This window comes from Brassica rapa, chromosome A07 (assembly GCF_000309985.2).
Source record: "Brassica rapa cultivar Chiifu-401-42 chromosome A07, CAAS_Brap_v3.01, whole genome shotgun sequence".
In the NCBI taxonomy this organism is placed as follows: domain Eukaryota; kingdom Viridiplantae; phylum Streptophyta; class Magnoliopsida; order Brassicales; family Brassicaceae; genus Brassica; species Brassica rapa.
The window spans coordinates 12,639,789-12,654,830 of record NC_024801.2 but is presented as its reverse complement, the minus strand read 5'-3'; the positions used below and the strand labels follow the sequence as shown (position 1 = coordinate 12,654,830).

The 15,042-nt window shown below is 32.2% G+C and overlaps 1 protein-coding gene across 1 annotated transcript; it reads right to left on the bottom strand.

Moving 5' to 3' along the window:
- Positions 1–13,446: 13,446 nt before the first annotated feature.
- On the bottom strand, positions 13,447–14,447 carry LOC103829234 (MLP-like protein 423). The gene is given in 3 exon segments (XM_009104892.3): positions 13,447–13,939; positions 14,198–14,275; positions 14,278–14,447. Coding segments are annotated over 3 exon segments (465 nt in total). The 5' UTR covers positions 14,384–14,447; the 3' UTR covers positions 13,447–13,658.
- Between the last annotated feature and the right edge of the window lie 595 nt (positions 14,448–15,042).

Genomic DNA, 15,042 nt, shown 5'->3' with positions numbered 1-15,042 from the left:
TTTAGCACTTAGAGCAGTTTATGCAATTTTCTGTTTTTGTTATTTGAGCTGCGACTCAATTAGGTTGTTGTCGTCTTAGGGTTTTAGAACTAGGAATCTCGCCGACAGCTCTCGTGGCCCAGCATCTTACCTTGTTGTAACGCTCAAACGCGAATTCAGAATAAGATCTACTTTGCTCTCTTTTTACGATTTCTTATACTTCATCGTCTTTATTTCGTGTTCTGATTGCTTGGCGTGTGGCAATTGCAGATATCTGGGATATCTGGGAAATTAAGGCTTTCCTACTTTCCAAATTTAAACGGAAATCGATAGTGCGAGTTTCGGTTCCCACAGTTTGGCGCTAGAAGGAGGGGAGCCATGGATCAATCTAACCCGCAAAAGCCACTCAACGATCATGAACGATATGCAAGACTCGACATGCGCGAACGTCATCTCGTTCAAGGCGGAGCAACGGTCGATCGAGCCAAACCTCGAAACGACCTCCTTGTTATCGAGCTAACGATTCAACACTGGAAGTTCGGCTGATATCATCTTCAAAGATACTCTCGAAAAAATGGAGATTGATCAATCCGAAATCGCGAAATATCCTAGCCCACTGTTGGGAATTTCGGGAGAAATGACCATAGCCTACGGGTCGATTAATCTCGCAGTCAAGGCTGGGACCGTGACAAGAGTCACAGAGTTTCTAGTCGTTGACTGTCCCGCCATCTTACAACGTTATCATGGGAACAGCATGGTTGAACGCCATGCGCGCAATCCCATCAACGTACCACCTTTTCCTCAAGTTTCCAACCTCTAATGGAATTGAGGTAATAAGGGGAAATTCGAGAGTATCGCAGGTGTGTTTCGCCGCGGAACAAAATCGAAAAAAGACCAGACCTCAAAACCACTCCAAGAAAGGTGGAGAAAAAGATCTCAAATGAAGATTCGCGAAGTTAGGATTTAGCAGAACTCTTCAGGCAGTCTCGTAACATCGCGGCCCTAGAGGAGAAACGTGAACCAACTTGCGAACCCGTGGTGACAGTCTTTCTCGACGAAGCATTCCTGGAACCTTGCGTCGAGATAGGAGCCAATCTCCACGAGCCCTTGAGGACAGAACTCATAACCTGTCTGAAAAAAGAACCTCAATGCTTTCGCGTGGACTGCGGAAGATATGCCAGGGATCGACATTAACATAACATGTCACGAGTTGAATATCGATCCGACTTTCAAACCCGTCAAACAAAAAAGGCGAAAGCTAGGACCCGAAGGCGCTTCCGCGGTGAACGACGAGGTCGAAAAATTGCTTAAAGTCGAGTCAATAACAGAAGTGAGATATCCAGACTGGCTCACCAACCCTAAAGTAGTCAAAAAGAAAAACGGGAAGTGGCGAGTCTGCGTGGATTTTACCGATCTAAACAAGGCATGTCCAAAGGATAGTTTCCCTCTGCCATACATCGATCGATTGGTAGAAGCAACGGCGTGCAACGAACTCTTGTCCTTTATGGATGCCTTCTCGGGTTATAGTCAAATTATGATGAATCCTGACGATCGCGAGAAGACTGCGTTCATAACTGATCGTGGGACCTATTGCTACAGAGTAATGCCTTTCGGCCTCAAAAACAATGGCGCAACTTACCAACGACTTGTGAACCGTATGTTCTCCAAATAACTCGGTAAAACAATGGAGGTTTATATCGACGATATGCTAGTCAAATCCTTCTGAGCAAAGGATCACGTGTCGCATCTGGAAGAATGTTTCGCGCAACTAAATTCTCATGACATGAAGCTTAACCCGACAAAATGCAGATTTGCCGTGGCATTAGGAGAATTCCTCGGCTACCTAGTCACATTCCGCGGAATCGAAGCTAATCCAAAACAGATGAACGCATTGATCGAGATGGCTTCACCAAAGAATAAGCAAGAAGTCCAAAGGCTAAACGGAAGAGTCGCAGCACTTAACCAATTTATTTCACGGTCGACCAATAAGTGCCTACCTTTCTACGATGTTGTACGGGGAAATAAAAAGTTCGAATGGTCAGAAAAATGCGAAAACGCTTTCCAACAGCTGAAACGATATTTAGCTTCTCCTCCAATCCTCGCAAAACCCGTGGAGCGGGAACCTTTGTTCTTGTATATCGCCGTATCGGCAACAGCTGTGAGCGGCGTCCTGATCAGGGAAGAACACGGCGAACATAAACCTATTTTCTATATAAGCAAAACCTTGATGGATGCCAAATCAAATTACCCGCTAATGGAAACTAAAGCATGTGCGGTCGTAACATCGGCCCAAAAACTAAGACCATATTTCCAATCCCACACGATCGTCATCCTCACGACCTTCCCCCTATGAACGATCTTGAATAGCCCAAGTCAGTCAGGCCGACTAGCCAAATGGGCGGTCGAGTTAAGCGAGTACGATATCGAGTATCGACCAAGAACAAGTGAAAAATCACAAGTGCTCGCATACTTCTTGGTCGAACTACCAACGGGGACCATAACCAACGAGGAACCAAATTCCACCTGGCTTCTTCACGTCGACGGATCCTCATCCAAGCAAGGATCAGGCATCGGAATTTGCCTCACATATCCGACAAGAGAGATCTTGGAGCGATCATTCAGACTGGAATTCCACGCCTCAAACAACGAGGCCGAGTACGAAGCACTCATCGTAGGGCTGCGTTTAGCTCACGGCTTGAAGATATGCAACATCCACGCTTACTGCGATTCCCAGTTAGTGGCAAGTCAATTTAGCGGAGAGTATGAAGCTAGGAACGAACGGATGGACGCGTATCTCAAACTGGTCCAAAATCTAGCTCAAGAATTTGGCTGTTTTGCTCTTACGCGAATCCTCCGTTCCGAAAACGTCCAGGCAGATGCTCTCGCGGCCCTAGCGTCAAGTTCTGACCCGGGTCTTAAAAGAGTAATTTCGGTTGAGTTCATCGAACATCCCGAGCATTGGACCACCAATCGTCGTCAACCTCATAGAAGGTCAAGATAACGAGGAAGAAGAAGTTACAATACAACCGAAATCGGAGCAATCTGATTACGGCTGCAATACTCCATGGCTGCAGACAATTCGAGACTACATCACCGACGGAAAACTACCCACCGAGAAATGGGCATCCCGCAAAGTACTATAATACTAACGTACGGAATCGCAGATTTAATGAAGGGGATCTGGTCCTTCGCAAAGTCTTCCAAAACACCGCTGAACGAAACGCGGGAAAATTTGGAGCAAACTGGGAAGGATCCTATAAAATCGAAAAGGTCGTCCGACCATACTCCTACGAAATAGCCAACATGCAAGGCGTAAAAATTCCAAGAACCTGGAACGCAATGCATCTCAAAAAATAGTATCACTAAACAAACCACCTCGCAATCACCGAACTACGAGACGGCTTGATCTCCATAAGGAGTACGATGGCAGTTTGTCGAAAGGCAAATTCAGTTGTCCCCCCTCATTAAAGAGGGGAGGAGTGGATACGTATACTCGTATACTCTCAAATTCGAAAACATCTGACCACGCCCTCGATGTTTCCGACATATCTTAACCAATCGAATTATTTTTATCCGCAAATTATTTTTAGATCCTCGAAAAATAAACCAGCCGTTTGGGAGAAGCAACCTTTGGCATCGCGAGACGTCGCAAGAAATGCCTCAAGAGTTATTTTTTCCGAACGACAAAACGAAACCTTCGTCACAAAAAAACAATGAACATGATAACACACATTTTGCGCAAAAACTCAAAACGGCGGCATCTGCCGCCAAGTCCAGTGCTGATCACATCGAACTCTTGAACGTCCTAAACAGACATAGCCATCTCACGAAGATGACTCTCGTACATCTGACACAAGGATAATAGCGCTATATAGAAACCCGAAATTTTGGTCTAGCACTTCCAGTTGGCTTAAAAATTGTCTCTGGAAAGATCTTCGATTCGTATCAAACAAGTCGTATAAGCCGAGAACCTATCGCGGACTTTAAATCGGTACAAATCAGGTTAAAATCGCGACAGATAAATCGATAGCCGGCTAGTCACCGCATAAATCTTAAAACCGAAAGTAAACATAGGTCTTGCCCTAAACCCAGCGCACTGGTCTCTAACATCTCAAAGCATGATATCAAAAAGATACAGATCCCAAAACTATGCCTCTATGTTTATATTCGACATCTTCAGATATCACGCAAAGTCTATATCTCGCGGAAAAACTCTCGAAGCGGATCTCGAACAAAATATTTCACATCGAAGAAGGATATGAGACGACAACTCATCACCCTCCTTCCACACCATACGTAAACTCATGAAAAAACTCGATCTTACACAATCAGAAATAAAGAACATAAGAGTTATATCTTAGTAAAATCGAAACAGAGTCGATATGATAATGGGTGAAGCCAGTAAAGGATGAAGGCAATATCAATCCAAGACTGAGACTTGTAAATTATTTATTAATACAGCTTTGATTGCATTCTCGATATTGATCGGTTATCAAAAGTTAGCGGCGTTTTTTATCTAGTTAGACAATTAGACAAACCCAAATACAATTTAAACTTGTGGAGCCGATGTAGGGATTAGTTTAGGACAAGGATTGGAAATGAGAAAGCGAAATTGAAAGGTCTAAAATAATAAGAATGTGTCCCATCCACCATTCTCTTTCTAATTAATTCAAACATATACGTTAATAGAAAAATAAAATAAAGATTATAGGATCGCCTTAGTCTAACAGCTCATATCTCCCTCTTGACAATGCACCAAACATCACCATCAATAAATCCCCTCGAATGTTTCAGATTTTAATAAGATACTAGATCTTGACCCGTGCCTCCGCACGGGTATTTATTTTTAATTTTTGTAAACGTTTAAAAATTATATACATACATTATTATACTAATTAAATTAGAAGATGCTAATTAATTAAATATAGCTGACTTAGTTTTATTATTCTGAAAAATTTAAACCATGTTGATCAATTTAATTTTTAATAAACCAATAAATTAATCTGACTATTTTATAGTTTTTTATGGATTGCAAAATTAACTTTTTGATTTTTAAATAAATGAATGATTGCATATCTTTTAAATTTATTAGGTAGCTAAATATTAGTTAATTTCTTAACAATTTTTATGGAAGTTGCTATTTATAAGATAGTGGCATTGGATGGTAATTATTGAGAAAAACTAAGGATTAAGATTTATTTGTACTTCAGTTTTAATAGTTTAGATTTTAGTTTCATGTTTTACCGGTTTTAATATTTGAAGAACACTGAAATTTTAAAAAAAATAGAGTGTGTTTTGGTTTAAATTTATCAATTTAGGGATGTTAATCGGTATGCAACTTCAATTTAGTTCGAGAATTTGATAAACGATTTCGTTTCTGATTTTAATTTGGATCTTGGTATATGTATCCATTAGTAAAAGGTCCATTAGTTAATACAAAACTGGAAACTGTGCTTTTAATTTGATTATTGCAAGAAAAAATTTCAGAAACTGACCGTTGCGTTATTGACATGTTGCTGGCCAGAGGCAAAAGAAGTAAATGACAACTCATCAGTATGCACTGCAAAACAGATTCTTATGTTTTTACTGCTTTTACTTTTTTGGCCGAGGAAAAAACATGGGGGTGATTGGTTGGACTGTAACTATAGAAAATTTACTTTAGAATTTAGTCTGTAGAATTTTTGATTTAGCTTTAAGGGTTGTAACTTTAAAATTTCCTACAGCTAAAAGGATGGGGCTTTAGAAAATAAGATTTTTACAACTATTTTTTGTATGTTTTTGCTGTAGCTTTAGGTTTTTGGTTGTAGCTTTAAAAACTAAAATAAAGCATGATTGGTAGTATTTAAGGTTGTAGATGGAAATTAAAGCTAAAGTCACTTCCTACAACCCAACCAATCACCCCCATGGTCTAGCCGATCAAATGCACTTTAGTAATAACATAAATTTCCTTTTTAGAAATGAATTCACACTTATATATATATATATATATATATAAGTTAGGAGTTTTCCTACGCCATGCGCAGATATAAAATATTTAAAAATATTATATATAAATAAATTTTCTATATTTATATTTTACTTTTATTAGTTTAAAAAAATAAAACATAATGTAATTATTTTTATTTTGATTTATTCAAGTTTACTTTGACCTTTTAATTTTGCATTATTTAACTTTTGATAAAAATAATTAAAATTTATAAAGTTACTTTATTATATTATTCTTTATTTAATTACCATTTTTAAATATGTCTATGTGTAAATATATAAATTATTTCTAATAATATATACATTAAATAAAAATAACTTATATACGTTGATAAAATATATTTTAAACTACACTTATTTTAATAATAAAAATATGATTCATATATTGATTTAAAATTTTAATATTCGTAATTATTATTTATAGATAAAAACATATTATTTTAATAGATATAGAAAAGTTATTAGGTATCATAAAATCTTACCAAAATGAATATTTACTGAGAAAAAATATTTTTGATATTAAATTTATTAGTTATTACTATATTATGAAACTTTTCCAAAAATAGAAATCCGTATATAGAAAATCATCATTATTATATTTAAGAAATCTTACCAAAAACATAAATCTAAATATAATAAATTTTACATATCACAATTAGATTTATTTTATGTCATATTTCTTTTAAGCTATGTCATCATTTTTAAATATGTCTATGTGTAAATATATAAATTATTTCTAATAATATATACATTAAATAAAAATAACTTATATACATTGATAAAATATATTTTAAACTACACTTATTTTAATAATAAAAATATGATTCATATATTGATGTAAAATTTTAGTATTCGTAATTATTATTTATATATAAAAACATATTATTTTAATAGATATAGAAAAGTTATTAGATATCATAAAATCTTACCAAAATGAATATTTACTGAGAAAAAATATTTTTGATATAAAATTTATTAGTTATTACTATATTATGAAACTTTTCCAAAATATAAATCTGTATATAGAAAATCATCATTATTATATTTAAGAAAAATCTTACCAAAAACATAAATCTAAATATAGTAAATTTTACATGTCACAATTAGATTTATGCCATATCATATTTTTTTTAAACCATGTCATCATTTTTTGTGAAAGTTAATGTAGTGATGACACATATACAAATCACTTCTCAAATGTAGTCTAGGGGATGAAATTCAACATTAAAAATACTCTCCTATATAATTCAACAAGTTGAAGATACCAAAGTTAGGAGTAGACTTGTAGTTAATTCAAAAATCATATAATTTGTGCTGATAGATGTCACCTTTTACTCTTTCTTAAACTTACCATAGTAAAAACAATAATTTGCAAATTGATCTATATATCATTCATCTTAAAAGCCTTACGAGTCTATACACCCTAATATGCCGAACGTGATAAAACAAAATACTGCAATAAACTAGAAACATATCTAAAAACTTTTTCAACTAAGTTGTTAGATCCTAAATAAAGACGCACCTTGTGATTTAAAAAGCTACATATTAAGATTTTCATCAGTCTCCTTTAAATAATTGATAAGAATGTCGATGATCCACATTGGATCCTCGATGTCATGGCGAATCTTCTCGAACTCGACGGTCCACACTACGCGGCTACCATTGCCCTCGTCTTCCGCAGGGGTGACCGTGATGGTTGCTTTGAACGTCTTGTAGCTATCCGAGACTAGATTCCCATTCAAACTCAGCGTAACTGTTCTTTTCTCCTTCGCTACGGTGAAAGAACATCAATTAGTTAAGGGGTTTGATCGATGATAAAGAAATATATGTGAACGAATTGTGGAAGAATTAAATGATTTACATATTATGTGAAAAGTGCTACTTATGTCGTCGGCGAAAGATGTAAAGAATTTGTCGGCCGGAGACTTGATGTCAAACTCCCCGGAAGAATCCCCATGGAGTGCCATGCTCTCTCTCTCTCCCTCTACGTATTTATATTTTGTTTAGCAAGAAAGTATATTTTTATGAGGTAAAACTACACTCCTTTCGGTGACGGTGTTTATATAGATAGAGATAAAATTTGCATTTACGCTCTTTGCTTAACCCTTCACTTCTCATTTTTTCGCCATATTGAATTTTTATCAATATAAACCGATGTATCTGTCATTTATCAATTTTTTTTTTTTTTTTTTTCAGTTCAAAAAAAAAACCGATGTATCTGTCATGAAATAATTAGAAGACACGCTCTAGTCTTTTCCTGCATGTAACTAAGTTTCACAAAATATGCGTGCATATCAGTTTATTAATTGGACGATATCGAATATTTCTATATATAGCCAAATGCTCCAGCATTTACAATTTTAGTCCACCCACCTAATTGATTCATGTAGCACATGGCAAAATAAATAAATTACGAAGACCATATTAACTGATATCAGCTGTATAAACGAACTCTAACCAAGCGTAATTTATGTCGTAATTGATTATCGTTTAGTATCAACAGATTGATGTGTATGTGATGAAATTAAAAATGGTTATGACTAATGAATATCATGATATTACTAGTAACAAATGCTCTCGTAAATTTTTTCCTGTCTGCAACACATATGTGCGTTTCACAAAAACGCTTAGTACATCAGTTTATTGGATAATAAGCAGTCGTAGTCTTGCTTGATGCGCAAGAAAAGTAATAACCTTTGTCACATGCATGGTTTCATTAGTTTTTTTTTTAATATTACTTTGTTTTATTTTTCAGAAATTGTAATAGCAAAAAATAATCGTTTGCAACCTGGGTCCGTGGAACCGACGGGTCTGAAAATGTAAAATTAGCCGGCGCAGGCGAAGTGAGCGGTGGTTCCTGTTGGAAGGCTTCACAGGAGAAAATCCACTACAAGTCATGGTCACGTGTTTATCACCGTCACTTTCCACAACGGTGACCAGGGATTTCTCTCCCAAGAAAATATTAGAGCGAACGTCTGGTCAGTTTACTTTATGTAAATTGAAGATTGTGCTACAACTTGACTGTCGCTTGAAAAATGTTTAGGTTTTTGTTTTTTTACTTTTAGTTGTGCTTGATTTTTAGTAATATATTAGAACGATGAGTATTTGGAAGAACTAATATATAATTTCTTCCTTTAACTTCAACAAATTAAAGTTGAATTTCTGATTAGATTTACAAGTTTTTAGCAATTGCATTTTGATTCTTTATTACATTTTAAAGGAAAGTACATATATATATATATGCAATGTTCAAAAAAGTACATATATGTGATGTGGATAAAGAAATTAAAATGGTTTCCATTACTGATTGTTCAGGTGATTTCAATAACCAACTTAGAAATTAGTTTTAGAAATTTTTATTTGGTTTGGCTATGAATACCACTACAGATTTCACTAAAATAAGACAAGTTGAAAATACACAAATTGTGTTGATCAAATTGAAGATTGTATGCTTTGATTTAATAGGTACATGGAAAAATACAGAACTTTTTCTAACAAAATTTTAATTGGAAATATATATTAACCTGTTCTTTTAGTTTATCCAAATGATGATTAAGTGATGCTCAGAGAAAAAATTTTGTATAAAGGAAAATTGGATGGTCCGTTGGAAAAGTATAAGTGTTGCCATTGAAGACGATAGTTTGTGCTCATTTCTTTCTTAACAAGAAATAACAATTAAACAAAAACTAGATTTGGACCCGCACAACCGTGCGGGTATTAATTTTCATGTTTATATATATTTTACATAATTAGAATATATTTTTTAAGTTACTTATATATTTAAATGTTTATATATATAATTATGTTAAATATAAAAATTTGATAGTTTTCATGTTGTAAGTTAACTGATTATTTCAAATCATCACATATATTTGGTATTTTTATTATATATATTTAAAAAATATTTTTTATTCAATTATTATGATCATAAACTTTAATTCAAAGCGCTATATTTCCTTTATCAATATTTTTTTATGTTTAAGGTAAGTTAATTTTATACATGAATTATCTAATTTACTAATGTTAACCCGTTCTACCAACATATTATATTTCTAACATAAATTTTAATGTTTGTGAAAATAAAATATATTAATTTATCAGTTTAAAATAATTTTACCATATTTAGTTAAATACAATGTTTTATTTTATAACGATAGATATAACTATAAAATAGTAAAAATTGATATAATTTTTTTATTTCATAAAAGATAACTGAGTGTATATATATATATATATAAATGTATAATAACATTAATTTCATCACTAATTACAAAATTAGTGAAAATATTTATATACAATTTTTGATAATTAAGATATTGTTATAATGTTTTTCAAAAAAATTGTTAAAAAAAATTAAATATATATTTATATTTAAATTAAAAGATATCAAATTATATTATGATTTAAGTAGTTAAAAGATTATATATTAGCATTAAGGAAATACATTTAATAAAAAAATTAAATGATGATCCAAATAAAAATATCATACATGAATCAAGGTGAGTTTGTTAACCAACCCGGATTTTTAGGAGTCGAAGTTATATTATGAATGATATATTATTAATTCATATTATTAGTAATAAATGAATGATAACTGATTTCTAGTGAGAGTCCATTTTAAAAAAAAATCACACATGAATCAAAGTTGTGACTTCTGTTTTAATATATAAGATTAGATTATGACCCGTCTCTCTAAGGGCGGGTATATTTTTTGATCCGCGCTTAAAAATGCGGGGTTAATATTTTGTTGAAAAAGTAATTTACGTAATGAAAATTATAATCAATAATCAATTATAAATTTTATTTTTTTATGAAATTTGTCTTCAATTTATTTATATGACTTATTTTTGTTATTTTAAATATGACTAAATTTTTGAAAACTCCAAATAATTCTGATCCATGTTATAATTTTGTTTATTTAACCCGTTGTTAAACCTATTTCACACTGATTTTATTTTTATTATTTTAGTTTAAATAAAATATTTTATATTTTAACCCGATCTGTATTGAAAAAATCATTTTTGGGTGTTTTAAACTTTTTCTATAATTTTATATAATTTACTTTACATGATTTAAATTTTTTATTTTAAATGGAACTATTAATTAAGAATTTAAAATAATTCAGACCCGCATTATGGTTTTGTTAGCTTCATCATTTGTTATTTCAATTTCATTTTGTTTTAGTAGTTTAATTTAATAAATATTAAACTTGTATAAATAATATTTGTCGATAAGCTTGTACTTGTTTGGAAAGAGTTTGTTTTTCTTCTTCCCGGTGGTATCAAGATGCCAAAAAATTAATGAGTCTTGAAATGGTTGAATTTTAAAAGTACTATTTATACCTTATTATTATTAGAGGAGCTACCGTTTAACGTAAAATTACTAATATAGGTAATAATTATTAACAAATATTAAATTAACTGCCATTGTTCTACATTATTTCGTGAATTCTAATTTATATTTAATTTTTTCACTATATATAATATTCGTGAATTTTATTTAGTATAAATGAGAGTTATGAGTTCTTAGAATATAGGAAATAGAAAAAAGAGGTTATAAATTAAACGTAAAAATTTAGTTATTGTTAGTAATAAATAGTTAGACATAACATGTATCAATATTTAAAAGGTGGTTATGGTTGTTTAGATGCAGTTATAAAATAATTACTTGGACTAAACCTATATCAATAGGTCATGATCCTAATTTAATAGATTAGACTAGAGCTTACCCGCACATCTGTGCGGTTTGGTTTTTACTTTTTATAAATTTTTTAGTGATACTTTTAAAACATATAGGTTATTTAAATATTTTTAGGTTCCTACAAACTTACCCGGATCTGGAAGAATCCAACTTGAACTTGTTCAAAATTTATAACACCCGAACATAGTTTAACTTTAAATCCAAAAATTTGATATCCATAAAAATCGATATGTATCTGAACGAATACATGAATGACTATGTCTAAATGATTTCGTAAACAAATAAAAATAATTTTGTTAACCGATTTGACTTCTTGTCACTAATAGAGTAATTTCATTTAGACACATGAAATTATTATGGTTAATATGTAAAATAAATGAAATAGAATTAAAATGGTAAATAAAATTAATGAAGTAATTTGGAAAAGTAAAAACAAAATGTAAAAAACATGATAAGACATTATGCTTGTTCCGGAAGTGTAGGCGTAAATTTTTATTTAAGATTTTATGCTTGTTCATTTATTATAAGAGTAACATAAAAGATTTTGTGATTGTTTTAATATTCTGGATTCTAAATTGATGTAGTTCATTTATTATAGTCGTAGAAATCGCATTTAGGAAAACAATGTAGTTCGTTTGAGTTATTAATAATCGGTTTCCTTTTTTTTTAGTTCGTTTGAGTTATTTTAGGAAAACAATGAATATGTTGAAAAGTCAATTATTTTTAATGTGAGATTAATTTAATTTTCAATGGTATTTGGCTGTAAATATTGTGTAATTTTTAGGATTATTCTATACGTATACTCATGTTTTAATAAAGTAGATATTCCTAAAATTTAGCTAAATCATTTTAGGAAATATTTTGAACATGAAAATTTAGCAAAAATTTATTTAGAAAATGATTTAGTTAAATTAGGAAAAGACATTTCTTGCTTAAACTTAAGATTATTTAATACTTCAGTGACATTCTATTGTAAATAAGTGGTAAATCTTAGGGTGAATCTATATTTAGACTTATGTTTTAATAAGATAGATTTGACAAATTGTTCTGTCATAACTGCATGAGTCACCAAAAATAGTTTTTTCTTGAAATGTACCAGTTTTTTTTTTATGAACCAGTTGCAGATCCTTGCATTATACCATATAGAAAACGTGCTGTTTTTTTTTATCTGCTTAACTTAGAAAGTAACTGGAACCATTTGTTTGTATCTCTAAAACTAATTATGTGGGCTGATACGAATTCCATGAACTGAGAATAGTTTTGACCAATGAGTATATATAATGAAAAATAAACATCTGCATGCAGTTTTAAGTCACTCAACTTACTAATTTTAAGCCCATTTAAAAAAAAAAAATTACTAACTTTTGTTTACTATATGAGTATCCAATGTGTTTAAAACTATTTCTTACGTCACAAATAACAAAACAATGAAGTAACTATTTTTAGACATATATATATTGTATCTTAGTGACGTTCAAAAGAAACATGCATGCAATGCAATATTTTTTTTTATATTACTAAACTATAAATTAGTTTGTTCAAAAAAAAAAAAACTATAAAAATTCGGAAAGTTTAAAAACATCGTGTTTATGAAACCTTATTCAAGTTTTTAAAACACTAATAAATTAAATTATTATAATATTTTTCAATAATGTGCGATCAAAACTCTTTCTAGTTAGGCTTTGGTATAAATCCTATGGCCTACTGGCTATTTTAAAACCGGAAAACTTTTCTAAATAGGTGAACTACAAGCCTTTTTTGTCAACAGAAAGCATTGTTGAATTGTTTAAATCGTGTGTTAATAAAATGTACTACCAAGATATCATGCATATACGAATATTCAAAGACACGTGTATCTCCAATACTCAGACTTCGGAATCATTAAAATGATTATTCATAAGGAGATTCCACTTTATTTAACTTCTTAGTTAGACAACAATAAAACTGATAGAGATGATCGAACCCCCTTATACATAATAAAAGCTTCTAGAGTTTTAGACGCTGGATTGTTTAAGGAGATACTCATCGATCTCTTTGAAGTTCTTGACAGCAAAGTCCTTGATGACGTGTGGATCTTCAATCTCATGGCCGGTCTTCTCAAACTCAGCAGACCATTTCAAAATGCTGCCACCGCCCTTGGGAGTTACGGTGATGGTTCCTTTGAATGTCTTATAGTATTCCAACATTTCACCGCCGATGATACTGTACGTCATGCTTTTGTTTTCCAGATCCACTGTTTCGATTCTCTCCGCCGATACTTTCACCAGTGGGGATCCTTTATATGGTAAAGTATATACTTATTAATAAACAATGAAAGGGTAAAACAATTTAATGAGAAAATGTGATGATTTTGCCAATCAAGAAACATGAATGATTCTTTTGTTAAAATATTTGGTTTGTCCATGTTGTGATAAAAAAAATCTTTTCATGAATGTAATACCGTACTCGTTACTCATTCTCGGGCCCTCTCTAGTCACGTCTGAATAAGAAACAATATATGGTAACAAATTAACAATAAAATGAGACAGAATACCTTCTCCATAAATAATGAGGCGAATGGAGCCAGGAGAGTTGCCATCTCCGGCAAGAACTTGCATTGTTTTGTAGTCCTTGGGAACTCTTTGGGAAAGAGATTGATACCGTCACCGAGTGCAACCCAGAACTTTTCTGCTGGAGACTTAACCTCAACCTCCACATGAAGAACACCACTCAATCCCATTTTCTAACTAAACAAGCTCGATTATTATTAGAAATATTTGTTTATGATATTAAGCTTGCCAATGAACGTTTCTATTTATAGAGAGATTTTTAGAAGCCCGATTGATATGGTAATTGCATTAAATTTGCAGCAACCCATCCAACTAATTGTTCATCCTATGGGTCCTTGTAAATTTAAGCAAATCTTATGCATTTGCATTCTGCATTGATATCTCACCCAACCATGTCGGTAGATGAATATATTGGTGTGCATACCAAATATCATGCCTCGTTTGCTTATATATCTATCTTAGTTGTTCTAGATCCTAATTTATGTATAAAATTTAATCTATACATTGAAATGAGGCGAGCTATAATAATATCTTTTCAAAATACCCACATAAAATTCATTTGACGTATGTCAATCATTTGCTATCTCAGTTCATGCGACGTGTGTAGGATTACTGACGTGAAAATGGTTCAATATCTGAAGGAGGATTCTATTCCGCTTCAGTTATCTTCTCACTTAATTATGGCTTTGATTGTGCGGGATGGCCACAGGGGGGTAGCCAGTGCATGAATGGGGCAAGTGCACCCGTAATATTATTGATATTATGCATTTAGTATGTAAAATAGCACAAAATCAGCTTGGAAAGAGGGTTAGAGTGATCTTGTGCCCCT